At 36.2% G+C, this 24122-nt stretch overlaps 1 protein-coding gene across 1 annotated transcript in view; it reads left to right on the top strand.

The window, feature by feature from the left end:
- Positions 1-24122, top strand: part of LOC149551920 (protein S-acyltransferase 24-like) — a 99549-nt gene that overhangs the window by 22445 nt on the left and 52982 nt on the right. The window contains exons 3-7 of the mRNA XM_089787418.1: positions 4122-4234; positions 4664-4743; positions 5065-5228; positions 15304-15442; positions 15546-15645. Coding sequence (XP_089643544.1) covers positions 4122-4234; positions 4664-4743; positions 5065-5228; positions 15304-15442; positions 15546-15645 — 596 coding nt within the window. The remainder of the gene's footprint in view (positions 1-4121; positions 4235-4663; positions 4744-5064; positions 5229-15303; positions 15443-15545; positions 15646-24122) is intronic.

Here is a 24122-nt window from a genome sequence, read left to right as displayed (position 1 = left end):
ATTAACAAAGCTTCTAGTTGCGGATGTACCATTTATAGTAAGTCAAATTATGGTCAGAGCTATTTTTCGCAAAGGCACAAGATCATGATATGCAAAGTGATTGACTCATTCGTTAGTTGGCTTAGTTTGGTAAAATTACTATTTATAATTTTCTACTAAGTCCTCTATCCAACATTTTAATACTGGACAAGGCATGTGGACCAGCCTCAGTTGCAGTGATGACCTTTGACATCTTTATTGATCATATATTCAGGGATTTACTAATTATAGTAAATCAAGGGTTGATAGAGATGAAACCCTTATTATGTTTAGTAAGATGCCCTAGTTAGCAGTGAATGCCGTGGGTTGCCTCTTGGTTCTGACAGAATCAAGAAATAATATCTTTGGAGTTATGACATTTTAATTATTAATAAAGTAATACTTTATTAATAATTATTTAAAAGTTGACATCATTAAATGTTATTTGACTTTATTATTAAAAGGAGTTATTTACAGATCATAAAATCAAATTATAAAGTGCATATGACAGATAATGTAAAGTCCCAATTTAAAGGGAGGCATACGTGATTACTAAAATATGCTTTATGCTATTTTGTTGCACATTGAGTAGAGGGAAATATAATTAAATCTTATATTTTAAGTGCATCTAAAGCAAGTGCAAGAAAAGCTAAATATTTTATAAGTCATGAGAAGTGTATTGAAGAAGCCATGATTGGTTTTTTGTGGATTATGAAAAACCAAGAGTTGAGAAATGGAATTGATTCATGACTTGTGTTTGGAGAAGTGGAAATAAGGGTTCCAGATTTTGTGCTTGAAGAACTATGCTTTCTTCTAAGTGTTATTGCACCTTTGAACTGGTGAAACTATCTTGCGAATTGTGCTTGTGATGGTCTTATTCAGAGACCATAATTATACTATAGTTGTGATCAATTTGAGGAAGAGTTTCATGCTGCAATTAGAAGAGGTATTTAGAATGTTTGGTGCAAGTGATTATATTCCAAATCTCTGCAATTTATGTTGACTGGCGGTTTAGCATATCTGATTGCAGGCATTCGTATTAGGCTGTGTTGGAAACTTCTTGTAGCTGCTGTAATCCTGGAATGACAAACTCCACACTGGTAGCATTAGTAAATTAGAGAAGTGAATAAGAAGAAAATAGAACCTATCCTCAACCTGAATTCCCAAAAGGAGTGATCCAAATTGATTAAGCACAAGAAATTGATCAATGCACAAATGGATCAAGTAATGGAGAAAGGAGATCCTATGGTCTTGCTATTTGAAAAGTATCTACTTAAATCTTGAATAGATAAAAGAAAAATACTAACCTTGAACAAGGATAAATCTGGAAAATGCTGATTTTTGGTGTCTGTGTACAATTTTTGGGAATCTCTACAACCTGTTCTGGATTGGAAACATCGAGACGGAGAAAACCCAAAAAACTTTTGTCCTTTTGAAAGGAGGCCACCCTTGACCTTGATAGCGGGGCACAATCTTACCTCGGGGCACAATTGTACCCCAAAAATTCAACCTTGACCTGCATTGCTCCGACAAAATTATTGTTCGCGGATCTTGCAAGTTCAACGAAAAGGGTATCCAAATCTGCTCTTTAATTGGCTGTTCCACACCTGTATCTGCAAGAAAAATGGTTTTTTTGTTTGGATGAGGGGTTTGCCTTGGTCAAACCCCGGTTTAGAATCAACCTTAATAATGGAATTGAAATAAGGAATGCTAGCAAGCAATAGAAGTAAATCTAACAATGAAGCTATGATATTCAATAGATATGCAATTGTATTTGAAATGTAAACGAGTATATTGATATGAAAACTTGAACATAACATTAACAAATGTAAATCAAAACCTCCATGATTGTATGCTTAGAATCCATGTTGATAGAAGAATGAATAGATCTTGAAGATGAACAAAGGATCTTGAAGGAAGATCACACCACCATGATGGTTAGATCTAGGGTTTTGAATGATGAATCTTGAATGCTTTAACCAAATCCCTTCAAAGGCTTGAATGCTTCAATCCTTGATCTTCAATGGAAAACTTAAATGCTTGAATGATAGAGTGCTTGCTCACTTGAAATTGGATGCTTGATAATGGATCGTAGATGCTCTTCATAAAATGTATATAATAACTTTGCTCCAAAATAGTGTATGTGCTCCTAAATCATGGATAATAGATAGATGTCAAAATGAGGGAAGAAGGCTTCCTTATATAGAGATCTAGGGCACAAACTCCTAGAGAAGGCCGACATGGGAGCATTAAATCCCAATTAACCTTAACCCCTAGAAATAGACCTAGATTAAATGTAATTTAAGATTTTATGATTTTGAAACCTGAAACAGCCGACTCGAAAGCAGGAAAATGAAACTTTCCGAAGCTCGATGTTCCAAAACTCCTAGAAATTGGAAAATGGACCTGGGGTTAGGGTCGAAGTCGTCCTTGACCTAGGTCAGGGTTGAGGTTGACCTTGACCTAGAAAGTCAAAGTCCTCAGTTTCACAAAGAAAGTTGTCAAAAATAGGTTGGAAATAGAGAGAGAAGTAGAATAGGGGGAAAACTACCAGATCCATGCAAAAACCCATTCAAGGCGCTTGACATGACCCCAAACCACTTATTCGGAGGGCTAAATACTCTTAACATGGAAGTGCTTCCATTTTAAGATGATACATTTAGCCCCCACTTTAGCAAGAGTATGAACTCAATGCAAACTCTTGGTAAAGGAGAAGAAAGAAGAGATCCAAGTGGATTCGCAACGAAATAAAATAACACTTATTTAAGGACACAAACCCCCAGGCTAAGGATTCTAACTCAACATACACGCACAAAATTGCGAAAAAAACCAAAACACTATAAAAGAAAGGGTTAGTACTAAACAAACTTAAATCAACTAGCACAAGAAACCTTGCTAAGAAATATTTCTCATACTAATATCATATTTGGAAAGCTATCATAAAAACATAATTGACTATAAGAAAGACAAGAGCAACACTGTAAATAACATAGCTTCATGATCCAGTCCTACTAGCATGAAAGCGAAAAAGAAAGAAAAGAAGAAGTGATTACCTCGCCTAGTAAGATGCCCACCTTACCATGAATGACCAAGGGAGAGGGAGAGCCCAACAGGTAGCCAAATCTGATAGTTCACCCATAAACCGTGCTTGTAATTGTAATGTGTCTTCTGACGACTTTTGGAATATCCATAGATCCACCTTCTTGTATCACTATGAATATGAAATGCGGTGTCTTCTCAGGATTTAGCAACTTATGTGCATTACCTTCGAAAGATTTAGCATATTGAAAAATGCGTATCTCTTCAGGATTTAGCAACTTATGTGCGTTACCTTCAGAAGATTTAGCATATAAATAAAAAATTGGAAAATGTGTGTCTCTTCGGGATTTAGCAACTTATGTGCATTACCATCCAAGATTTAGCATATAAATAAAAAAAACTATAGTACAGGGGAGACCCTATATATGCCCCCCTCCTTATTGTGGCTGTCTACTAGACAGGATAAGGAAGAGGAAGAGTATACCTACTTCACAAGGCAAGGAGATACCTTAGCGAGTGTCCCTCACTCACCAGTTAGTCTGGCCCAACAGACTGGAGTTTGAGTTTGTTAATGTAAGCCATCAATTTTTGCTCCACTATTGGTCTTTCTATTTGTTATTACTAAATTTAATAATAGGGAATTATTTGGGGGTTCATTCCTTTTATAACAGGATTTTGATGCTTTAATACTTTGATAATCTATACTCTGATGTTTTCTTGTATGAGTTTAATTGATAATATTAGGGAGCTTAATTGCGTAGGATGAATCTTGGTGTGTTATTTCTTCTCAATAGAGAAGCAATTAGAAGCCCAGGACTTTACTGCAGTTTTCAACAACCAGTTCTTGCATTGTGAAATGTATTTGCCTTTATTTCTATTTGCACTGACAATTGTCCACTTAGATAATATTATTTAACAAACTTGAGCTTCTTTTTTTGCCATCTTGAATTGATTTAAGGATTGTATGTGTGACAACAATACCATATGATAAATTGTAGTGCAAAGGGGATTGGATCTTACATTTTGGGAGTTTTCCTTGTACTGAAATGATAGTTTTGTTACAGACAACACATGTAGCAGCTCAGTACGGGCAGACATCTCTTCTGTACCATATTATCACTAAATGGAATGCCGATTTTGATGTACCTGACAATGATGGGAGGAGTCCATTACATTGGTATGTGAAAGCATTCACACTAGCTTATATCTACATTACACATAAAAGATAACACTAAACATACCTCTAGTGAGTGATAGATAGTTTATATCACATACATTCATTTTGAGAGAAGATCAGAAAGCTTTTTCACATGTAGCTTTCAGTTTTACAGGTATTTCATTTATTCAATTAAGTTCTTCACATCAGGTGTTTTCTCATTCATTGTACTAGTTGAAGGCTTTATAAACTGGTTAAATATCAAGGCTTGTTCAAGACTGGGGAAATTGAAGGTTCCAATGATCAAATTTCTCCATTGTAATACACACTGGCCATCTTGGTGTTAGAAAATGAAAATAAAATGCATAATCCATTCCTGACAAGCAGAAGTAGCATTTGCTTATATTCTGATCAATGACTGTGGTGCCAATGGATTTTATGGCATTTCAGGTCCTCTTACAAAGGCTTCACAGACTGTATTAGATTGCTTTTATTTTTGGATGCATTTCAGGGACGACAAGATAATGAAGGTACTTAGAATCATCTGCTTTTGACTTTGCAGTTTGATGTTGACTTCATGTTATAATTGTACAGTAGATACTATGATAATATGTTACACCACAACTGCCCTAAAATCTTCTAGGATTTATTGTGTTTTATACTAATAACATGAAGGTGCTTGAAGGAATTATTTCCCAAAGTTTTTAAAACTCCTGCACAGCTGAGTAAAACTCTGGTAGATGCTAAGGGATAAGCTATTGTTCATTTGCTCTTTCTCTCATGTTTTAATCAATTTGCTTGGTATATGTATTGAAAGTTCAACTTGGTGGTTTTTTCATTGATATGATCAGGTTGCACTCCTTTGCATTGGGCTGCAATAAGGGGTAATTTAGAAGCCTGCACTGTGCTTGTACTCTCAGGCACAAAAGAGGACCTGATGATAAAGGATAGTAAAGGATGCACTCCTGCACAGATTGCACTTGACAGAGGTCATCAGCATGTGGCTTCATTTATTGTATGTTCCCAGCTCCCTACTTATGCATGGAAACGCATATGCAATAGATATTTTTCTTTGGCCTCAAGCGATAGCAACCCAAGATACCATAAATATAATTAGTAATACACAATAATCACCTGGATTTTTTTTTAAATATGCTGAAAGAAAAGAGAACAATTAGGTTGACATGACAATACTATGCTTTTCAGTAATTTGAGATTCCTAGAGGAAAACATATCAAGAAACATATTTGGATGCATTTGTGTTGTTTCAAGTCTCCTTCATGACCATTCTTAATCAAAATATTAAACTGAAGTTATCAAGAAGGGAAATATTGAATAACGTTTTTCCAATGTTTTGAAGAAATTTAAAAAAGTTAGAAAAAAAATTATAAAACAGTTGTACCTAGATAAATTTCTGAAGATGTGCTGTTTAAGTGATGGTTTGGGTATCACCACAGAGTTCTGTCTTCCACTTTTAAATTGCTTATCACAGAACCCTTTTTGCATTCAAGACCTTTTCTTCTTTGAAGACATGTTTCCCTTGTTCAAGATAGGTATGATCTTTCCATTAGGTCTTGATAAGTACCATATTCAATTACTAAAGTTTTTCCATTTCCATCTCTCCCAAGTTGTTAATTATTGACATTTGTGTGTTTTCCTTAGTCTTTTTGTCTACCAACTTCAAAATGGAGGTAGTGAGATTCCTGTGCCTAGCACTGTCAAGTATAGTTTTTTTTCCATAGAATGTTTTTACTTTTGCGTATGCCCTCACAGTGTGACCATTATTCTGTTTAAGATATTTATATCTGTCTCTTGCTTCTTTTTTGTTTCTTTTTTTCTTTTTCTTTGAATGTGTTTTGCCATGTTAATTTTGGCTTGCATCTTCTACCTTTTCAACCAGTTTGAATCTTTAAACTCAAGTCTGTTTGCTTTTAATTTCTTCTATAGTTAACTTTTTGTAGTCTGTCTTCCTATGGTTTTGAAACATTGCTTGGACGCTATCAGTATTCCAAGGTTTCAATTCCTTTCTCAATAAATAGCTTCTCATACCTAACTTTATCTGTAAGGAATTTGTGAGGAGCTTTTTTGGGATCACTTTTTCAGAAACAAAATATTTGTAACTGCATTAAATATGCAAGAATGGTATGAGTTCTTTGGACAAAACAAAGTTGGGTAGCACAAAGCATAATGCCAATGCAGCTCAACAAAAGCTACTGTTATTGGATACATCCATCTAACATCCTAAGTAATTTGTTTACATATGTTGGTTCTCAAAACCACAGATTGGAAACCCAAGAGCTTTCTTCAATAGGATTACCCAATCAGTTTTGGCCAACAAACAGGAATAATCTCTATTCCCGTACACTTCAGGCTTCGCTAAACTTGGGGGGGTGGACCTTCACTTCAAACCCTATTTACTTGGTTTAAAGCTTTTCTATAGAGAGTTTAAACTTTGTGAGTTATAAGTTGGCAAAACCTTTAGAAAATAAAAGTTATGTGAATGCTTGAAATGATTTAATGTTTGTATAAGATTTTATCAATAATTGAGTTGATGCTTGCAAGGAGGAGATACAAATAACTTCAACTATAAATCCAATAATTGTATTTCAATGATTCCAAAGACTAGTGCCTTGTTTATTCGGGCAATAGAGTTTACCGCAATGAAGATTACTATGTACAACTTTATGAGACAAAATACTATAAAACAACATCAATTATTCCTGTGCTCAAAATGTAGAAGACAAATCACCTATGCAATTCGATACTAGTCCAAAATGATTCTAACTTCTTTAGTGGGAAGCCCAATTAGATACAGATGAGGAAACCCACATAAATTTCACACCATCCCTGATTATCAAACAAACAATGTTATGACAAATCTAACACATGAGCGTTGTCGGAAATAATCCAATAATCACCTTATTGATCACAAAGGACAAACCCAAATTGTAATTTATTTCTTTGCCTTGAATAAAAACAAAGAACTTTTATTTATCATCACAATATAATTTATCAGTTTATATTAAAAGCCATGCCTTCCCATCTGTAGTCTTCCTTACAAGGTCTGAATATTTTTTTATGATAATTGTATTGCTTCTTTCTTCTTTCTTTTTGAAAAGAAGACTTCACTATTTATATAATGCATATAAGAAGAAGTGCCTTTTCAAAAAGTCATATTGTTTAATTGCACAACTTCATGCTTTTAACAAATTATTCTTTAACTTCTTAATAATGCTTGTGGCATGCGATTTAATTCTTGAAGGCATAAGTCTATTATTCCTCCAGAATTGCCGGTTCATTGATTCAACACATTTGTATTAGATGGAATATTGAATATTTTCATCGCACTTGTGTTTAATAGTTTTGATATTGTGGGCCTTTGTAGACGGACCTACTTTCACTCCAGTGCACAAATGCATCCAGCCTTCATCTTCTGCATCAGTCTCACTTTTGGCATCTCTTCAAACACTATTCTTCTCCTCCTCACTGTTTTCGTCAGCAGGTTCCATCCACCCCCGACACGTTCAATCTACAGTTCATGATAGGTTGTCATGCTTCATATGCTATCATGCTCTTCCTTGGTGAGATCTATGCAACATACTCTCTTTACGGCAACCAAAAGAATGGAGGCACTAGAACTTCCTCAACAATCCTCACATTAAAGACAACTATGAAAAGAGTAGAAACACTTGGGCTTCTGGTGATAAAAGATGACAACCTTCACTAGATGATGGGAGCAAATCCGTTCTGATTTGTACAACTTCTCTTAGATTCTCGGGAAGCAACTCTTTCATGCAAAAAATAATACTGGCCATATAAGCGTCAGGCCAAATCAATTGGTAGTTGTATCAGAAATAGAGATATGGATCAATTCTTACTCTCTCACTTCATTATTGAGAAAAAACCCCTTCATCATTCGAGGCATCTCCTGCTACTTGCGCCAATGATGTTTCCTTTTTGTTTTTATTTTTGGAGATCCTTCCTTCAGGTGTCATGTCGTATATATCTTCCAATGGTTATTTTGAATACCATGTATTGATGTATATACTGTTGTTTGTGCCTTTGTCATATCTAAGATCCTCATGCCAACAACCACCATGCTAAAATATTATCCTAACCAATGCTATTATCATCGTGACTCAAAATAATATCCTAACCAACAACCACTACACTAAAATTACTTTTATAAAGCCTCATGATATTTGTTGGTTCTACTTCATAGAATTACTTCATAGAATAATGGTCTAATTCAGCAGTTTGATATGCTCATCCGCAAGAATTCTCCCAGGTGTCGGGATAAAGAGTCTTCATTGTGCCTTGAGACAATCAGAATGTGAATATCTGTCCTCTGCCAGTGCTGCTCCAGAACTGAAAATCTTCCCCTTTCTACTTTCTATTTCCCATTTATTCAAGTCAATATTTTCAATTTTAACTCCTCTTGTGCAAAGAGATATGAACAAATTGTGGATGAAGTTTTCCCTCACATCCGGCCCGTGCTATATCAGAAAAATAGAATACTTTATCCTCTGTAGAGAAACTTCCTTTGGAAGGTAAACAATATTACGACAATAGATAGTTTATATTATTAGTATTTATTATTTAATGGTTATCTATTGTAAAATTCTATAAATGCTTGAATGTTTCTAATATTTAGTTTCCTATATCTAGAATATAATGTTTCTATTCTTTACGATCGTTTCCAAAGGACATCATTCATTCTTTTGTATATATTGATCTCTTGATCATTGTTAATATCAAGCAAATATTTTCCAATTACTTCGTAATATGGTATAAGCGCTAATTCTTTGAATTTTTTCGAAAAATATAATAATTTCTTGTTTGAAATAATTAGAGCAATATTTTTTGAAATTATTTGCTGTGATATCTGTTTCGTCTAAGGTGGTTTTTGTCTACAACTTACGGCCATTTTTTTGCAATTGTCGTGTGTAATTTTTTGATTTGTGTTGGGTTTTTCAAGATCTCAATTGGGTTGTTGTTCGTTTTTCTGGGTACCTCTATTTTTGTGCCTCAAGTATTTGAGCCAATGGATCTAGAATACGACTTTTGAGGACTCTTCTAGGTACCTCTTCATTTTTCTGGGTCTTTTGTTTTTTGCCTCGAAGTACACGCCTTCACAGATTTTCAAGTCTTTTCATTGGAAAACGCGATATGGCATCTTTGACTAGTATTTTGCTCAGGGGAAATCAAAAGTTCAATGGTGACAATTATGGCACGTGGAAACAACAAATGCTAACCATCTTCGAATATCGTGACAACGATAAGGTGGTTCTGGGTACTACAACTCGGCCTACTCAAGTTGGTCCTGATTAGATTGCATGAGATCAAAATAATCGGGAGGCAATGATGCTTCTCAAATTATCTGTAGCTGATGATCAACTCCCTTAGATTCCATCTGGGAAAATAGTTGCCGAGATATGGGAGCATAAGAAACTTCATGAGACTTTAGACAAAAGCAAAGTCTTCTCTCTCAAGAACACTCTATTTTCAATTATCAATTAAGAGCATAAATTGCTCTAGAAATGCCTTAATAGGATATCAAAAATTCGTGATCAGTTGCTTGCTATTGGACGCAAGATGCAGGAAGAGGACATTGTGTTCATGACTCTCAGGGGTTTACCCAAATCCTACGAGCATTTTATCGAGATTCTTAACATCACTTCTACTGGTGTTGATCTAAAATTCATAGATCTTTGCACACTTGTGCTTCAGCAAGCTTGGTGGAAACAACAGTTCAGTAGTAGTTTCAGCTCCACCTCCATAGAATAAGCCTTTGCTACTAAATCCCTTCAGAAAGATAAAGCCAAATGTCATTCACAGTAGTCTTCTCAGTAGAAGTCCTCTGCTCCAGCATGATAAGGCTCCAAGAAAAAGAACATTCAATGTAACTATTGCCACAATTATGGTCACATGAAGGTTGAATGTTAGAAATGTTTAGTTGCCCAAGCTAAGCAATCTGGTTCGTAGCCCAAAGCGAACAGTGCAGAGCACACTGAGTAGACAACTTTGACCTTTTATGTCTTCATGGCTAAAAGACCTACAGATCATGTGAAGTTGTTTGTTTGGTACATTGATTCAGGTGCCTCTTGTCATTTCACCCATCGCAGAGATTGGTTCACTGACTACCAACCTTATTCAGATTCTGTTATTTTTTTGTGGAGGAGAAGAGTACATCGTTGTCGGCAAAGGCAACATTTAGATTTAGTCTTCTGGGAGGAATCTCATTTTCCTCGATGTGTACCACATTCTAGGGATGGAACTAAATCTACTCTCAGCCAATCAGTTGCTGTGACACTCTCCACAGTTGAATGTCACCTTCAGTTTACATTAGTGCACCATCATTGATAGGGCGACTTAGTCTATTGTTGCAGTGGGTCTTGAGGATCATGGTCTTTTCAGACTTATTGATTCTTGTGATTCTCGGGACTTAGCCATGGCTGCTCGATGGTATTTTGTTAGCACACTTTGGCATCAGCAGTATGGGCACTTAAATGTGCACTATCTCTTTCAGCTTGCTCGGGAAGAGCTTGTCCTCGGATTGCTAGAGATACAGACTCAGCAACTTGGAGGTTGTGATGCATGCCATGTTGGGAAGCAACATCGCACACCTTTCACCAATGGCAATTCATGGTGAGCTTCTTAGGTACTTCAGCTTGTTCATGCTGATATCTACGACCCTATGGCCACTCCTTCTGATCTTGGGTCCAAGTATTTTCTATTGTTTGTTGATGATTATAGTAGAAAAATATGAGTATATTTTCTTAGAAGTAAATCAAAAGCATTTACTATATTTCAGAAGTTTAAACCTTTAGTTGAAAAAGAGTTTGGGAAATCTATTATTGCTCTTAGGTCAGACAATGGGGGGGAATTTTGTTCTAATGAATTGTCTAGCTTTTGTGATACTCATGGCATCAAGAGTCAGTCAACCACACCCCACACACCACAATGTAACAATGTAGTTGAACGTCAGAACAAAACAATCATTGAGATGGTTTGATTTATGCTCGAATACAAACATGTTCCAAAGAAGTTTTGGCCAGAAGGAGTTAATACTGCAGTTTATCTTTTGAACTAGTCACCCACAATGGTGGTCAAAGGTAAGACTCTGGAAGAGGCCTAGTCAGGTTGCATGCCCATAATCAGTCACTTGAAGGTTTTTGGCTCTCTTGCTTTTGTTTGGATCCCTGATGCGTCACATGCCAAGTTGGGATTCCAAGAGTCAAAAAGTCATGCTTGCTAGATACAATAGTCTTCACAAAGCCTACCTCTCGATTGACACTGAGACATCTCGTCTCCTGTACAATTGTGATGTAGTCTTTGATGAGTAGCGAGGAGCATTCATGCCTATCTCTCCTATTCTTGATCTACCAGACCAGACTTTGAAGGCTCATGACTTGGGAGTTCGGCTTCCATTAGGTCCACTTAATGGGAGGGCTTCGACAACTCCTACAACTCCAGTTATACCAGTGATTCCTATACAGACACCTCTGGCTTCTCCTGCAGGATCACCTAGATATGCTGACACTTCACCTGAATTTGATCCTGATTTTTCCGATGAAGAATCTGATCATAGAGCATCTCTAGATCCTAATGTTGGTCATTCTCCTCTTCGGCCTAAGTGGTGAGCTAAGACACTTGTTGATCTTTGAGATGATGAGCTCATTGATGGGAGAATTGCTTGGAAAAAGAGTGAACCTACGGAGTCAGTTAACTTTGCTCTCATGGCTAACATTCACTGTGCATTTGAACCTCAAACATATTACGAGGCTAAAAGAATTCCGTAGTGGGAATAGGCCATGACATTTGAACACCAAAGCCTGCTGAAGAATAACACCCAGGTCCTTTTTGATCTTCCACCAGGGAAGAAACCCATTGGCTGCAAATGGGTTTACAAAATCAAATAGAAGTCTGATGGTACTTTGGATAAGTACAAAGCTTGTTTAGTTGCAAAGGGTCTTTCTCAGTGTCAGGGCATTGATTATGAGACCTTGGCTCCTACTGCAAAGATGAGCACAATCAGATTAGTCCTAGCCATGACATCATAGTTTGGCTGGAAGGTCCATCAGATGGATGTCAAGAGTGCTCTACATGACGTAGCCTCCTAGTTTTAAGGTTGCTGGTAAAGAACATCGAGTTCTTAGACTGGTGAAAGCTCTCTATGGTTTAAAGCAAGCCCCTAGGGCGTGGTTCATGAAAATTGATAAGTACCTCACTGATCAAGGCTTTAAGAGGAGTTCTTCAGGCTCAAATTTGTACATCAAGAATACTGATAGTATCATCATCCTTTGGTCGTTGATGTGGATGATTTGATCAATACTAGTAGTTTGACATTTTTGATTTAGGAGACGAACAAAGTTTATACCTGTCTTTTGATACAAATGACATTGGCCTTATGCATTTTTGTGTAGGTGTTGAGGTTTGGCAGCAGTCTATTGGTATATTCATTTCTTAGGCCAAATATGCTAGGGTTCTATTAGACAAGTTTCGTATGTAGGATAGCGAGCCTGCATCTACACTCATGGAGAAAGGTTTGAAGTTATCAGCCAATTCTAATTCTCCTCCAGTTGATGATACTACATACAGGCAACTAGTAGGCAACGTCATCTACCTCTCTACTACTAGACGTGATTTCAGCTTCATAGTGAACCACATATCACGTTTTATGACAGCTCCTAAGGCTGATCATTGGATGGCAACAAAGTGTGTGCTTCGTTATGTGAAGGGTACTAGTGATTATGGACTTCTTTACTCTTGGAGTTCTAATCCTAAACTCAGTGGGTTCACAGATTCAAAGTGGGTAGGTTTTGTTGATGATAAAAAGTCAACTTTTGGATGTGTTTAGTTTGGGTTCCAGTGCCATCACATGGACAAGTAAGGAGCAGGCGGTTTCTCTCTCCTCTATAGAGGCTGAATATAGAGGGACAGTCAAGGCAAGTTGTGAAGCTATTTAGCTCCATCAGATGCTTGGGGATATGTAAACGTGACAAGTAGGCTTGACAACTTTGTTTGTTGATAACCAAGGTGTTATCTATCAAGTTAGCTTGAAATCTAGTCTTCCATGAATGAACCAAGCATGTGGATGTTCATTGTCACTACATATGGTAGCTTGCTGAAGACAAGACAATTGACTTGCAGTGGATTCCTATAGTGGATTAGACTGCAAACATTCTCACCAAGCCTCTTGGACCAGATACGTTTGTCCAATTCAGAGGATAGCTTGGTGTTGTGGATAGATTAACCCTTAAGAGAGGGTATTACGCTAATAGATAGTTTCTATTATCATTATCTATGATTTAATGGTTATCTATTGTAATCTCCTATAAATATGAGAATGTTTCTAATATTTAGTTTCCTGTATCTAGAATAGAATGTTTCTATTCTTTACGATTATTTTCGAAGGAAACATCATTTATTCTGTTGTATATATTGATCTCTTGCTCATTGTTAATATTAAGCAAATATTTTCCAATTACTTCATAGTAAACAGGTCCTACCGGCAATTCCGTTAAAATCAAAATATTTTCCCATCCATTGAAGGTGAATGCCAGCATGTTAATGCTGAAAGGCTCGTCCAGGATAATGTGCAGATGATTTAACTCCTTGGACACCGAGTTACACCGCACAAATATAGCAAGATGATTTCCCAATTTCAACAACTCCCTGCATCTAGTCAAAATGGACTGGATGTCTATTTCAAAATTCTTATCTGCTGAACCACTGACAAGCAAATCACCATCTGAAGGGATATCCATGCAGAGAACAGTCGATTTGTGACCATATAGATACAAGAAAAACTTCGAAGTATCAACAAAAATCACCTTGATTGTAGAGTCTAACAAAGCAACAGTAATGTGTTTGCAGTAGGACTAATCCTAACCAGGAGTATATCTTTTGTGGGAATCCCACTTTGAATAAAATAGTCATAGTGGAGATCCCATTAGGAATTTTATAATTCAAAGAGGGGATCCCACTTTGAATAAAAATAGTCATAGTGGAGATCCCATTAGGGATTTTATAATTCAAAGTGGTGATCCCACTATGAATAAACAATGATATCATGGATCCCACTATGAATAGAATATTCATTTATGGGCAGAGAGCCCCTTATCAATATAAATTTGATTTCAAGGATAATGACTCATTTCCTTTTATCCAGAAATTAATATTCATGTGTCATTTGTGATACATTCTGTGCAGTTAGCTGCTGTGCGGCTTGAACTACTAAATTGCTTTAATCTTAGTTTCAAATCTGTTGCAGAGTCTTCATGTAATGTGCTGAATTTTTAATGTAATCACTTTATTATTCTCCGGGCCATTCTTCATCATTCATGCAGTCATCTTCATTGACATATAAATGAAACTATCCCAATTATTTGTTTCCCTATTGATGTTTACTTTCTAGACACCTCATGTTCTTGACTTTGACATCAATGGTTGTATTTCTATCATGAATCTCCAACATTATTTCTGAAATGAAGGCCCTAATTTTTTTGCAAAAATTAGGGCTCCATCACATAAAATAGTCCTTTCTGAAGGACACTGGATTTGCCGCTAAGGAGGTTGGCTCTGCTTCTGTACAGATAACACATGAAGTTAATTTAGAAAGCGCTGCATATCTATGTTTTTAAAGTTCTTGAATCAATTATTAGCTTTGAATATTTGAAATACATGGGTATTTGCATTCAGTGTAAAGACTGTAAATGAATTCATATAGGTAGCATGAGTGCCTTCTTACTCGACTTTAAGAGTTCTGGAACCTGCTTTTAGTTTTGATTTTACAAAGATTTTGTGTCTAGATCTTCTTAAGTTGTTTGTATTTGAAAATATCATGTGTGGCTTATTATCAGGAGCTGGGTTTCTCTCTCCTCCTTTAGTTTGCAAAAATACAAATCAATCTTCAGTGGCCAGTTTCTATATACCGAAAAGAATTAAAGGTCTTTAGCATCACAGATCTGAGGTTTCTTGACTGTCATCAATGTAGAATCTCATAAATATCTGCTCATTTAGCTTCCTTGATGTGATCCATTCTGTAACATTTCTTTCTTCTTCTCTGTTGTTTGGTTTTCCTTCAGTTAAATGCACAGAAGAGATTTAATCGTCAGTGGGATGAGAACAGTTATATTGGAAAGATTGCAAAGCTAGGACTTGCACCAGTACTTTTTTTTGTGATGGTTGGACTTATAATCACTTTTGCCAACTCAGTCCTGACATGTATGTATCGGATGCTTCAAGTAAAAGAAACATTCAAGTTTACAAGGCTTCTAGATCTGTTCTTAACGTGACTATGTGATCTTATTTTGACCTGCTTCTGCAGCATCCACACTTTTAAAAGTAACAGCTATTGTCGGGCTATGGGGATGGCTTGCAGTTTTCCTCGGATCAGTTGGTCTTGTCATGTTCTATAGATGCATAAGGTAATTATCAAAGATATACACATTGCTTATTTGATGTATAATTATATATTTATCCTATAATGTGTATGCTATCTCTTACAACATTGCTAGCATTCTAGTTAACAAATGCAAGATGGAAAGAAGAATATAAAGGTCTAAAGGCAAAATACATTATATCTGTACTTAATTATACGTTATTGTTTTCTTCTGGTAAATAATGATATCTGTTTTCCTTTTTTGTGAAGTAAACCGAATAGATCAATATGGAGATAAAATTGACTAACTGACCATCTCCAAAGATGTGGTAAAAAGGAATACATAGCTACTTAATAATGGCCCTTCAATGCTAGCTCTATAAAATTTGACTTAAAAAATATCTGTTCTGGCATTGATTTGGAAAAATAATAGATTATTGTCACTAAAATTTGCATAGAAGACAATCTTGCTGAAGCAACAATAGTAATGATATTCAAGACTGCTTACAGTTCTATGCTCATATGCACGTCAAGCCAGCATCAAATATTAAACAAAAATATGATATGCAAACTGACTCCTTGACTGTTTAACCTAGAAATCCTCTTTTAGAAAGTGAAAAATAACATGGTGAGTACTGCCTTGAGTTTACAGTGAAGTCTTTAGACCCCTATATCCTTCCTTTAAAGATGTATGATGAATAAGTCTGCAAACTAAGGACCTCTTTGTGAACATAAGGAAGAATAACAATGTGGCAACACAGTAACTGGAAAGAAGAAATTATCAATACTGTGAAGTATATCATGAAAAAACCCTGTAAATACAGCATTATATTAGAAATATTCAACATGCTATTTTTTTCCTAGTCCCATGCTTAATGTATTAGTTCATAGGGGTTTACATTATGTTTAGGTTAATGAAGACTTACATGATGACATAATTAGGGTTTTTCTGCTTATACTATAAAATTGAGAAAAATCCCTGATATGTTCACTTTTTGCCATTATCTCAATCTATCTAATATAAAGACCCACCGTTTTTTGATCTCTCTTGTCATTTGAACTTGAAGGTATAAATCCACCTTGAATGTGCAAGTGTTACTGTAAAGTATCTGCAAATTCTACTAAAACAAACTGATATAAAACCTTTCTAGTGCTGGAGATGAACTTGATCAATTAAGGATGATATATTAGTCCTTCTTACTGAGATAATAATTCTGCAATAATATATATTCTGCTACAAATTCGAATGAGGCAGAGAATGCTAAAGGAACAAACTTCTTGTTCTTGTGTGTCCTTTATCCACATCCCTATCTCATATATATAGGGTACCCAAGAGTCATATCCTAAGAAAGGACATTAGTTCGGCCCTACAAACCAAAGGATAAGTTAGCCCAGATCGGCATTTCATCTAAACAGATTTAGTTAGTAAATGTACTAACACTAAATATGACAATTAGAACAATAAAAAATGCTCTAAGAGGGACGCCAATTAGGTAAATATCATAAGGCATTTAATAGGTTAAATCCATACAAAGGATATTAATGCATTGCTAGATCCGTAGGATCAGCAATCCAGACCATTATGTTATTAGAGTTATTTTAGGATTAACACTCCCTCTTAACTTGATAATCATATCTAGCAACATCAATTACGATGAAGAAGCATAGATTGATACTCTATATCTATCTGAATCCTTTAAGCATGTGGTATCATTGAACACATGATACAATGTCATATTACCATACTTGTGATATGACTTATCACTTATACTTGTGATAATAGAATTGCATGGAATGCAATATATAGGATAAAGTCTGGAGAGTGATTAAATTCTTCCTTTATCCAAGTTGTGAATCATAGGTACTGGTAGGCCTATTCACAACATGATCCTAAGTTAAGATCTACCAGAACACAGGATAAACTCTGGAGAATAATAAAATTCTTCCTTTATCCAAGTTGTGACTCATAGGCATAGAAATGTCTACATCACAAATGATCTTGAACTCATCTAGATCTGACTATAGTTCTCTATTGTTCAACGCGTTATTTAAGAGATCGTCATCTCTTATAATGTCTTTTATACAAGTGTTCATTATCTCAGAGATCATCACCTCTTAAATAATGAATACAAATGGTCGAGCCTATAACATTCAATAGCCTGACAATAAAATTATTTTAATTAATAATTTAAAGAGTACAAAATGTTTCATAATTCAACCATACCAAGTCTTTTCCTGAAGTGATCTATCTTCACTCAAGAGAGAGGTTTGGTAAGAATATCTACTGTCTGATCTGCAGTACAAATGTATTCTAATCTTATAGTATTCCTATCTACCATATCTCTAACATAATGGTAAGGAATTTCATTATGCTTGGACTTGTCATGAAAAATTTGATTCACAGAAAGTTTGATGGAATTCTGATTATCACAATGAATAATCGTAGGACTCATTGCTTGACCAAATAATTCCACAAGTAACTTTAAAAGCCAAACTGCTTCCCGAGGGGCCATTGCTGCTGCAATGTATTCGGCTTCTGTGGAACTTTGTGCTACTGATGACTGCCTTCTGCATATTCATGATATCATCGCTGATCCTAAATTGAAACAACATCCTGAAGTACTTTTTCTATCCTTAACACTTCCAGCACAATTTGAGTCTGTCAATCCATGTAAATCCAAGTCAACTTTCTCATATTTGAGCCCAAGGTTAGGAGTGCCTTGTAAGTATCTTGTAATGTGTTTGACTACAACTAGGTGAATCTCCTTTGGCTCACACATAAAATGATTTTGTCAGCTTTGTCGCACCATGTAATCAGTCTAGAATTGAAGATCTCCTATAGCTGATTTTTGAGATCTGTGAGTAGATTGGTATTTTCAACTATTTTCAATCCTCTTACTATGCTTTAAGGGGTGCTCCCTTAGTTCTATGTAATCTTGTACCTTATCACCCCTGTGTGTTTAGATTTTCATAACCACCCCAGGAATCTTCCCAAAAAGGCACTTTAGTCCCAATTTCCTAATTGCCAGGTAAGATGATCAGTCACTACCTACCTACTAGACACAAGAAAGTTCCAAATTGTTGAGCCTTTAGGTGAAATTCTGACAGTGAAGGGTCTATTATTTTGTTCTGAATCTAAGTATTTTGATTTAAAAATCTGCACCCATAATTGATTAGGTTGTGTATACATGTTCCAAACCATCTTTGCACTTGAGGCTTCATTGAGTGTGTGCCAATTTCTCAAACCTGATCCTCTATCTCTTTTGTTGCTGCATACCTTGTCCCAAGCCATGAGAGGTAGTTTGTCTTGACATGTTGCTCCATTCCAAAAGAATTTCCTCATTTTCTGTTTAATTTGTTGATTATCTTTTTGGTAATTTTGAGGCACATCATAGAGTAGATTGAAATGACAAAGATTACAAATTTTAACTTGAGAATTCTGCCCGCTGAAGAGAGCCACCTGCTCTTCCAACTACCCATCTTTTCAAAGCAGTCATTGACAAGTTTTTTCCATAAATGAGAGTTGCTCACCCCTCCAAAGAGTGGCACCCCTAGGTACTTACCTGTAACTGATCCCAGTCTATTGCCCAAAATTCTGCTAATCTCCCACTGTTTAGAGTCTAGACCTTGGGGTAATGAAAAACAAATGGCTGATTTATGCCAATTAAATTTTTGTCTAGAGGCCAAGCTATAAGTATCCACGGTTTTACTCATCATTCTTGCCTTTCTAAGAGAGGAGACATTAAAGAGTAGTGTGTTGTCAGCAAACTGTAAGTGTTACACATGGTAAACATTCAAGGCCACCTTAACACCTTTCCAACTTTCAGCAATTTTTTTACTTGAAATCAGCCTTCCCAGTGCTTCAACCATAATGATAAATAGGAAAGGGGATAAAGGATCCCCCTGCCAAAATCCTTTAGTTCCCTCAAAGAAGCCTTGAGGACTTCCATTGATCAACCTTGAGAATCGAGGGATACTTATGCATGATTCAATCCAGTCAATCCATTTGTTGTCAAATTTCATTTTCCAGGAGACAACTAGAAGAAATTTACAACTGACCTCATAATATGCTCTCTTTATGTCTAGTTTAACAAGCATTCTTTCTGTGTGTGCCTGTCTGATGATATGTACTGCTTCATGAGCCACAATGATGCCTTCATAGATTGATCTGTTCGGAGCAAAACCACTTCGTTCCGGTGAGATGATTAAATGTAGCACATATTTCAATCTATTTGCAATAACTTTGGAGATGATCTTATAGATTGTATCGCACAAAGCAATGGGTCTATAGTCATTAAAGGTTTGTGAAATCTTCTTCTTTGTGTTATGAGATTGTTGTTCAAATCTTTAAGGATGAAACCACCTTGTCTAGATTCCTCCACCACATCCTAGATATCCTGTGCAAGGATGTCCCACATCTTTTGAAAAAAACCAGCAGGGAAATCGTTAGGTTAAGGAGCTTTGTCACACCCTATTCTGAACAAGGCATCTTTAACTTCAACCAAGGATAAGGTCCTTAATAGCATTATGTTTTGTGCCTCACTAATTCAAGTCAAAATTACATTCAGAACTTCATCAGAGTCACGGTCTTGAGCCACCTCTTGTCTGAAACCCTCAATGAAAAATCTTACGCCTTCCCGATGTATTGCCTCCTTTCAATCAAAGTTGTTCTTGCAGAGTCCATGATAGAGTATATGCAGTTGACAGTCGGTCTAGCCTTTATTGGGAAGAATTTGTTGTTTTTGTTCCTTTCTTGCAACCATGTTTCTTTGGACTTTTGTTTCCAGAATGTGTCTTCATTTTGTAAGGCTTCAGAGTACTCTTCTTTTAGTTTTTTCTTTGCTTCAATTTTTTCTAGACCAGTCATTCCTTCAATGATTACCTTTTCATTTAAAGACTTCAGCTTCCTTTCACTTCTCATATTTTTTATAAAGATATTTTTGAAGACTACTCTATTCCATCTTTTCAATTGTTCTTTTAGAAACTGTAACTTTTTAAAGAAAGAAAAAGCTTTGTTATCTTCCCAGTATGGAGTTGTAGTCCACCAGTTTTTTATCAGGTCTTTAAAGCCCTCTGAGTGTACCCACATTTTCTCAAATTTAAAAGGGTGTCGCTTTGGGATGGAACCCTCTAGAATGCGTAAATTGATAGGGAAGTGGTCTGACCCTGTGATATGGAGAGTGTCAGCCGAAAGATGCCAAGGCAACGTGGCCTAGTTGCCAGTAGTGTGGAGTTGTAGTCCACCAGTTTTTTATCAGGTCTTTAAAGCCCTCTGAGTGTACCCACATTTTCTCAAATTTAAAAGGGTGTCACTTTGGGATGGAGCCCTCTAGAATGCGTAAATTGATAGGGAAGTGGTCTGATCCTGTGATATGGAGAGTGTCAGCCGAAAGATGCCAAGGCAACGTGGCCTAGTTGCCAGTAGTGAAGAATCTGTCCAATTTTTCTGCAATGTTGGAGAAGCCTTTTCCTCTGTTTGTCCAGGTAAACTACCCAGATTGAAAGAACAACTCCGAAAGATTATTGTTCATTACAAAGTCATTAGAATTTATTTGTTTAGCACTATCCCAACCTAAACCACCTTTTTTGTCAATTGGTCTTAGAATAGAGTTGAAATCTCCCCCTGAAACAAAAAAATTGTCCTCCTATCGAAGATGTTTGACAATTTTTTCCATAAACCAAACAAGCTTGTAGTAGAGTTTGGGCCATACACATTTAATAAGTACAGACCACCATTAAGTTGCCTAGAAACTACACGAATCAGCTGCCATGATCTGCCTGAAGCCATTACATTAATGTCTATAACTTCAGAGTTCCACAACAAACCCAACCTCTGGGAAGCTCCCTGAGCTTCAGCATGGGAACATTGCCAATGATGAAAATGCCATGTAAAACCCTTCGACTCTTGCCCACTCAACTTTAACTCTTGTAAAGGAATAGTCTTTGGTTAGGTTTGATCAATACATCATTTGATCATAGGAACATTTTCAAGAGCATTGTTGACCCTAACATTCCAAGAAAGGATCTTCATTGGCCTCGGGAGAAGGTGGGATACCCCTTTCTCAATCTCAAGTTGGTTTGACCCAAAACACATTTAGCCACTTCTAATTGAGTTGTGATTGCTTTCCTGCCACACTTTTTCTTTTCTCCCCATGTGCATCTTGTTTTCTGTGAGGAGGTTTGCGAGATGTGCCTCTTCCGAGGGATACCTGAAAGTGTCTCTACACCTAGAGGATCACCACCATCCCAGTCCTCATCTGTATTGTACTTAGTTTCTTTACTTACATTCTCATCCTTATCCAAAGTTTCTGTGAAGGCCTTGTCCAAGTTATGTTCTAGTGAGATGGAAATGGATTTAAAGATCAAAGATTCTTCCAAAATATTCTTGGAATCTTGAAGCCCATTCTAGGGTGTTAAAATTTATACACGAATGTGATCTCGATTTGATTTGACATGGTCACTTGTTGAGTAGGTAGAAACATCACACGGGGGAAGAGAAAGAGGATCTATCAGGCCTGAAGGAAGTTGAGGTGTTGTCACAAGAGAATCTAGTGATTCTAAGCACTGTAGAGAAGAAACAGAGATCCAAGAGGCTTGAAGTTTGTCAAAGAGATGTTTCGTTGAGACCAAAACTGCCTCCAAATGTGGCTCCCAAGCCATAGAAGAGAGTGGAGGTAAACAAAAATGATTTTTGAAAAAAACCTTAAAATCAGCAATCATTTTTTCAAAATTTTGTTAGTTTCCCAAAAGAAGCAAATCATCAAGGCAATCTTAAGTATAAGCCTTTGGACCCTTCTGAAAGAGGGGAAAGGGAGAAGACATATGTAGCATAAAATCGAAGTCCTATTTCCAAGTCTTTCTTTCTTTGACTATAAATTGCTGAAGAGAATCACATTGAAGTCCTTTCCCTTTCAATGTTATTGGGCATTAACCCAAACTATGAACAACCCTTTTGCGCTGGTGACAAGAATGTAAGGATTCCTCAACCTATACGAATTGTTTCCGAATGCCATTGCTAGTAACAAGCTCCATCATTTTTGGAAGAGGGTGTGCCGCTAACCATAGAATGCAAATTCTAGCATACATGCTAAAATCTTTTATTTCCACTGCGTGGTCCATTTTGACATAGGTCCCAAGTTTGTTACCAATAAAATAGAGGGTATTATCATTTTGGGGTTAAATTTAAGTGTCCAATCTTTGACATAAAATCCTTTCCCTTCGATCATGTAACGCTCCCTTCCATCATGTAACGCCCATTTTCTAGAATATGGATTTTCACTAAGTTGTTCTCACTTATCACTAGATAAAAGTTGTTAGTGAGAGTTTTGATAATTTTGCCCTTTCCCCATTGGGTCTCTGACCAATCACTGATCTTTTTCAAAGTTGGCCATGGACCACTCCATTTCATAAAGAAACCCCTCTCCTAGAGGCAAATCGTAGAACTATTCCATTTATTATTTTGTATTAGTATCTTGACTACTATGGAATGGATGATGTGGGGGGCTTGTGTCCAGGTTTGACAAGTAGGGAGTTTTTGGCCTCAAAAAATTCTATTCCACCATTATTAAGTTGAAAGGTTTTTGTAAGTGCATGTTGGCATGGCCCCAATGGTTTTATTTCCAGTCCTCTTGGGGTTTATCTACTAGGTTTTGGGTGTTGAAAGGTGGAACGTATGATCTTGCCCTACCTCTATAAAGCCAATCCATATTGGGCTCAAAACGACTATGGTTTTGTGAAGGTTTCCAACCATTCTCCATAGGTTCACGCTCGTTGAATGACCATTAATGCTTTGAGGAGCCATTGTAGTGTCTTCTGCCATGTTGAATGAAACCGCGTCCAAGATGCTGGTTGGGAGCCATTCTGTTATCAATACTAGGTTGGACATTTTGTGATGATTTTTGTTAGAAGTTTCGTAGATTTTGGGAGTGTTAGTGATAAACTCATCTTAATGGCAGTTAGTGGTAAACTCTTGTTTCAAATCTTTTTGAAGAAGTGGTCAACCTTCTCTTATTTTCTCGATAGATTTTGGCTACTCTTGATTGTTGACATTTTGCATGTCTAGGAAGTGTCTCAGCAACAAAAAAATGTTTTGAAGAATTTATGACCACAATACATGTATAATCTTCTGCAAGGAAGTTAGACGATGACCATTAAAGAAGGGTATTAGCATATTGTAATGTTCCTTTAATGGTCATCTTAGTCTTTAATTTAGTAGGTAGTGTCTATTTTCATTTTTAGTTCACAATTGTTTCTTATAAAAACATCATTTTTGTAAATCTATATGAGCTTTCATCTCCTCTATTTAATGCAACATCAATTCATCATAACAACACCATCAAATTAATTTAAATAGAAAATAAACTTAGTTTCAAACTTTCAAGTGATGTGACCTCAATTCATTTGCTTGTTTTTTAGTTAAAACTCAATCAAATATAAGTTATTTTGATTGAAATGATTCGCATAAAGATAAAGAAAATCCCTAACAATCTAAGTGATCCTCTAGGTTGACATGCTCAAAACTAG

This window comes from Cupressus sempervirens, chromosome 6 (genome assembly GCF_028749045.1).
Source record: "Cupressus sempervirens isolate cs-2001-9-10 chromosome 6, ASM2874904v1, whole genome shotgun sequence".
NCBI lineage: Eukaryota > Viridiplantae > Streptophyta > Pinopsida > Cupressales > Cupressaceae > Cupressus > Cupressus sempervirens.
This window is presented reverse-complemented; position numbering and strand designations above follow the sequence as displayed.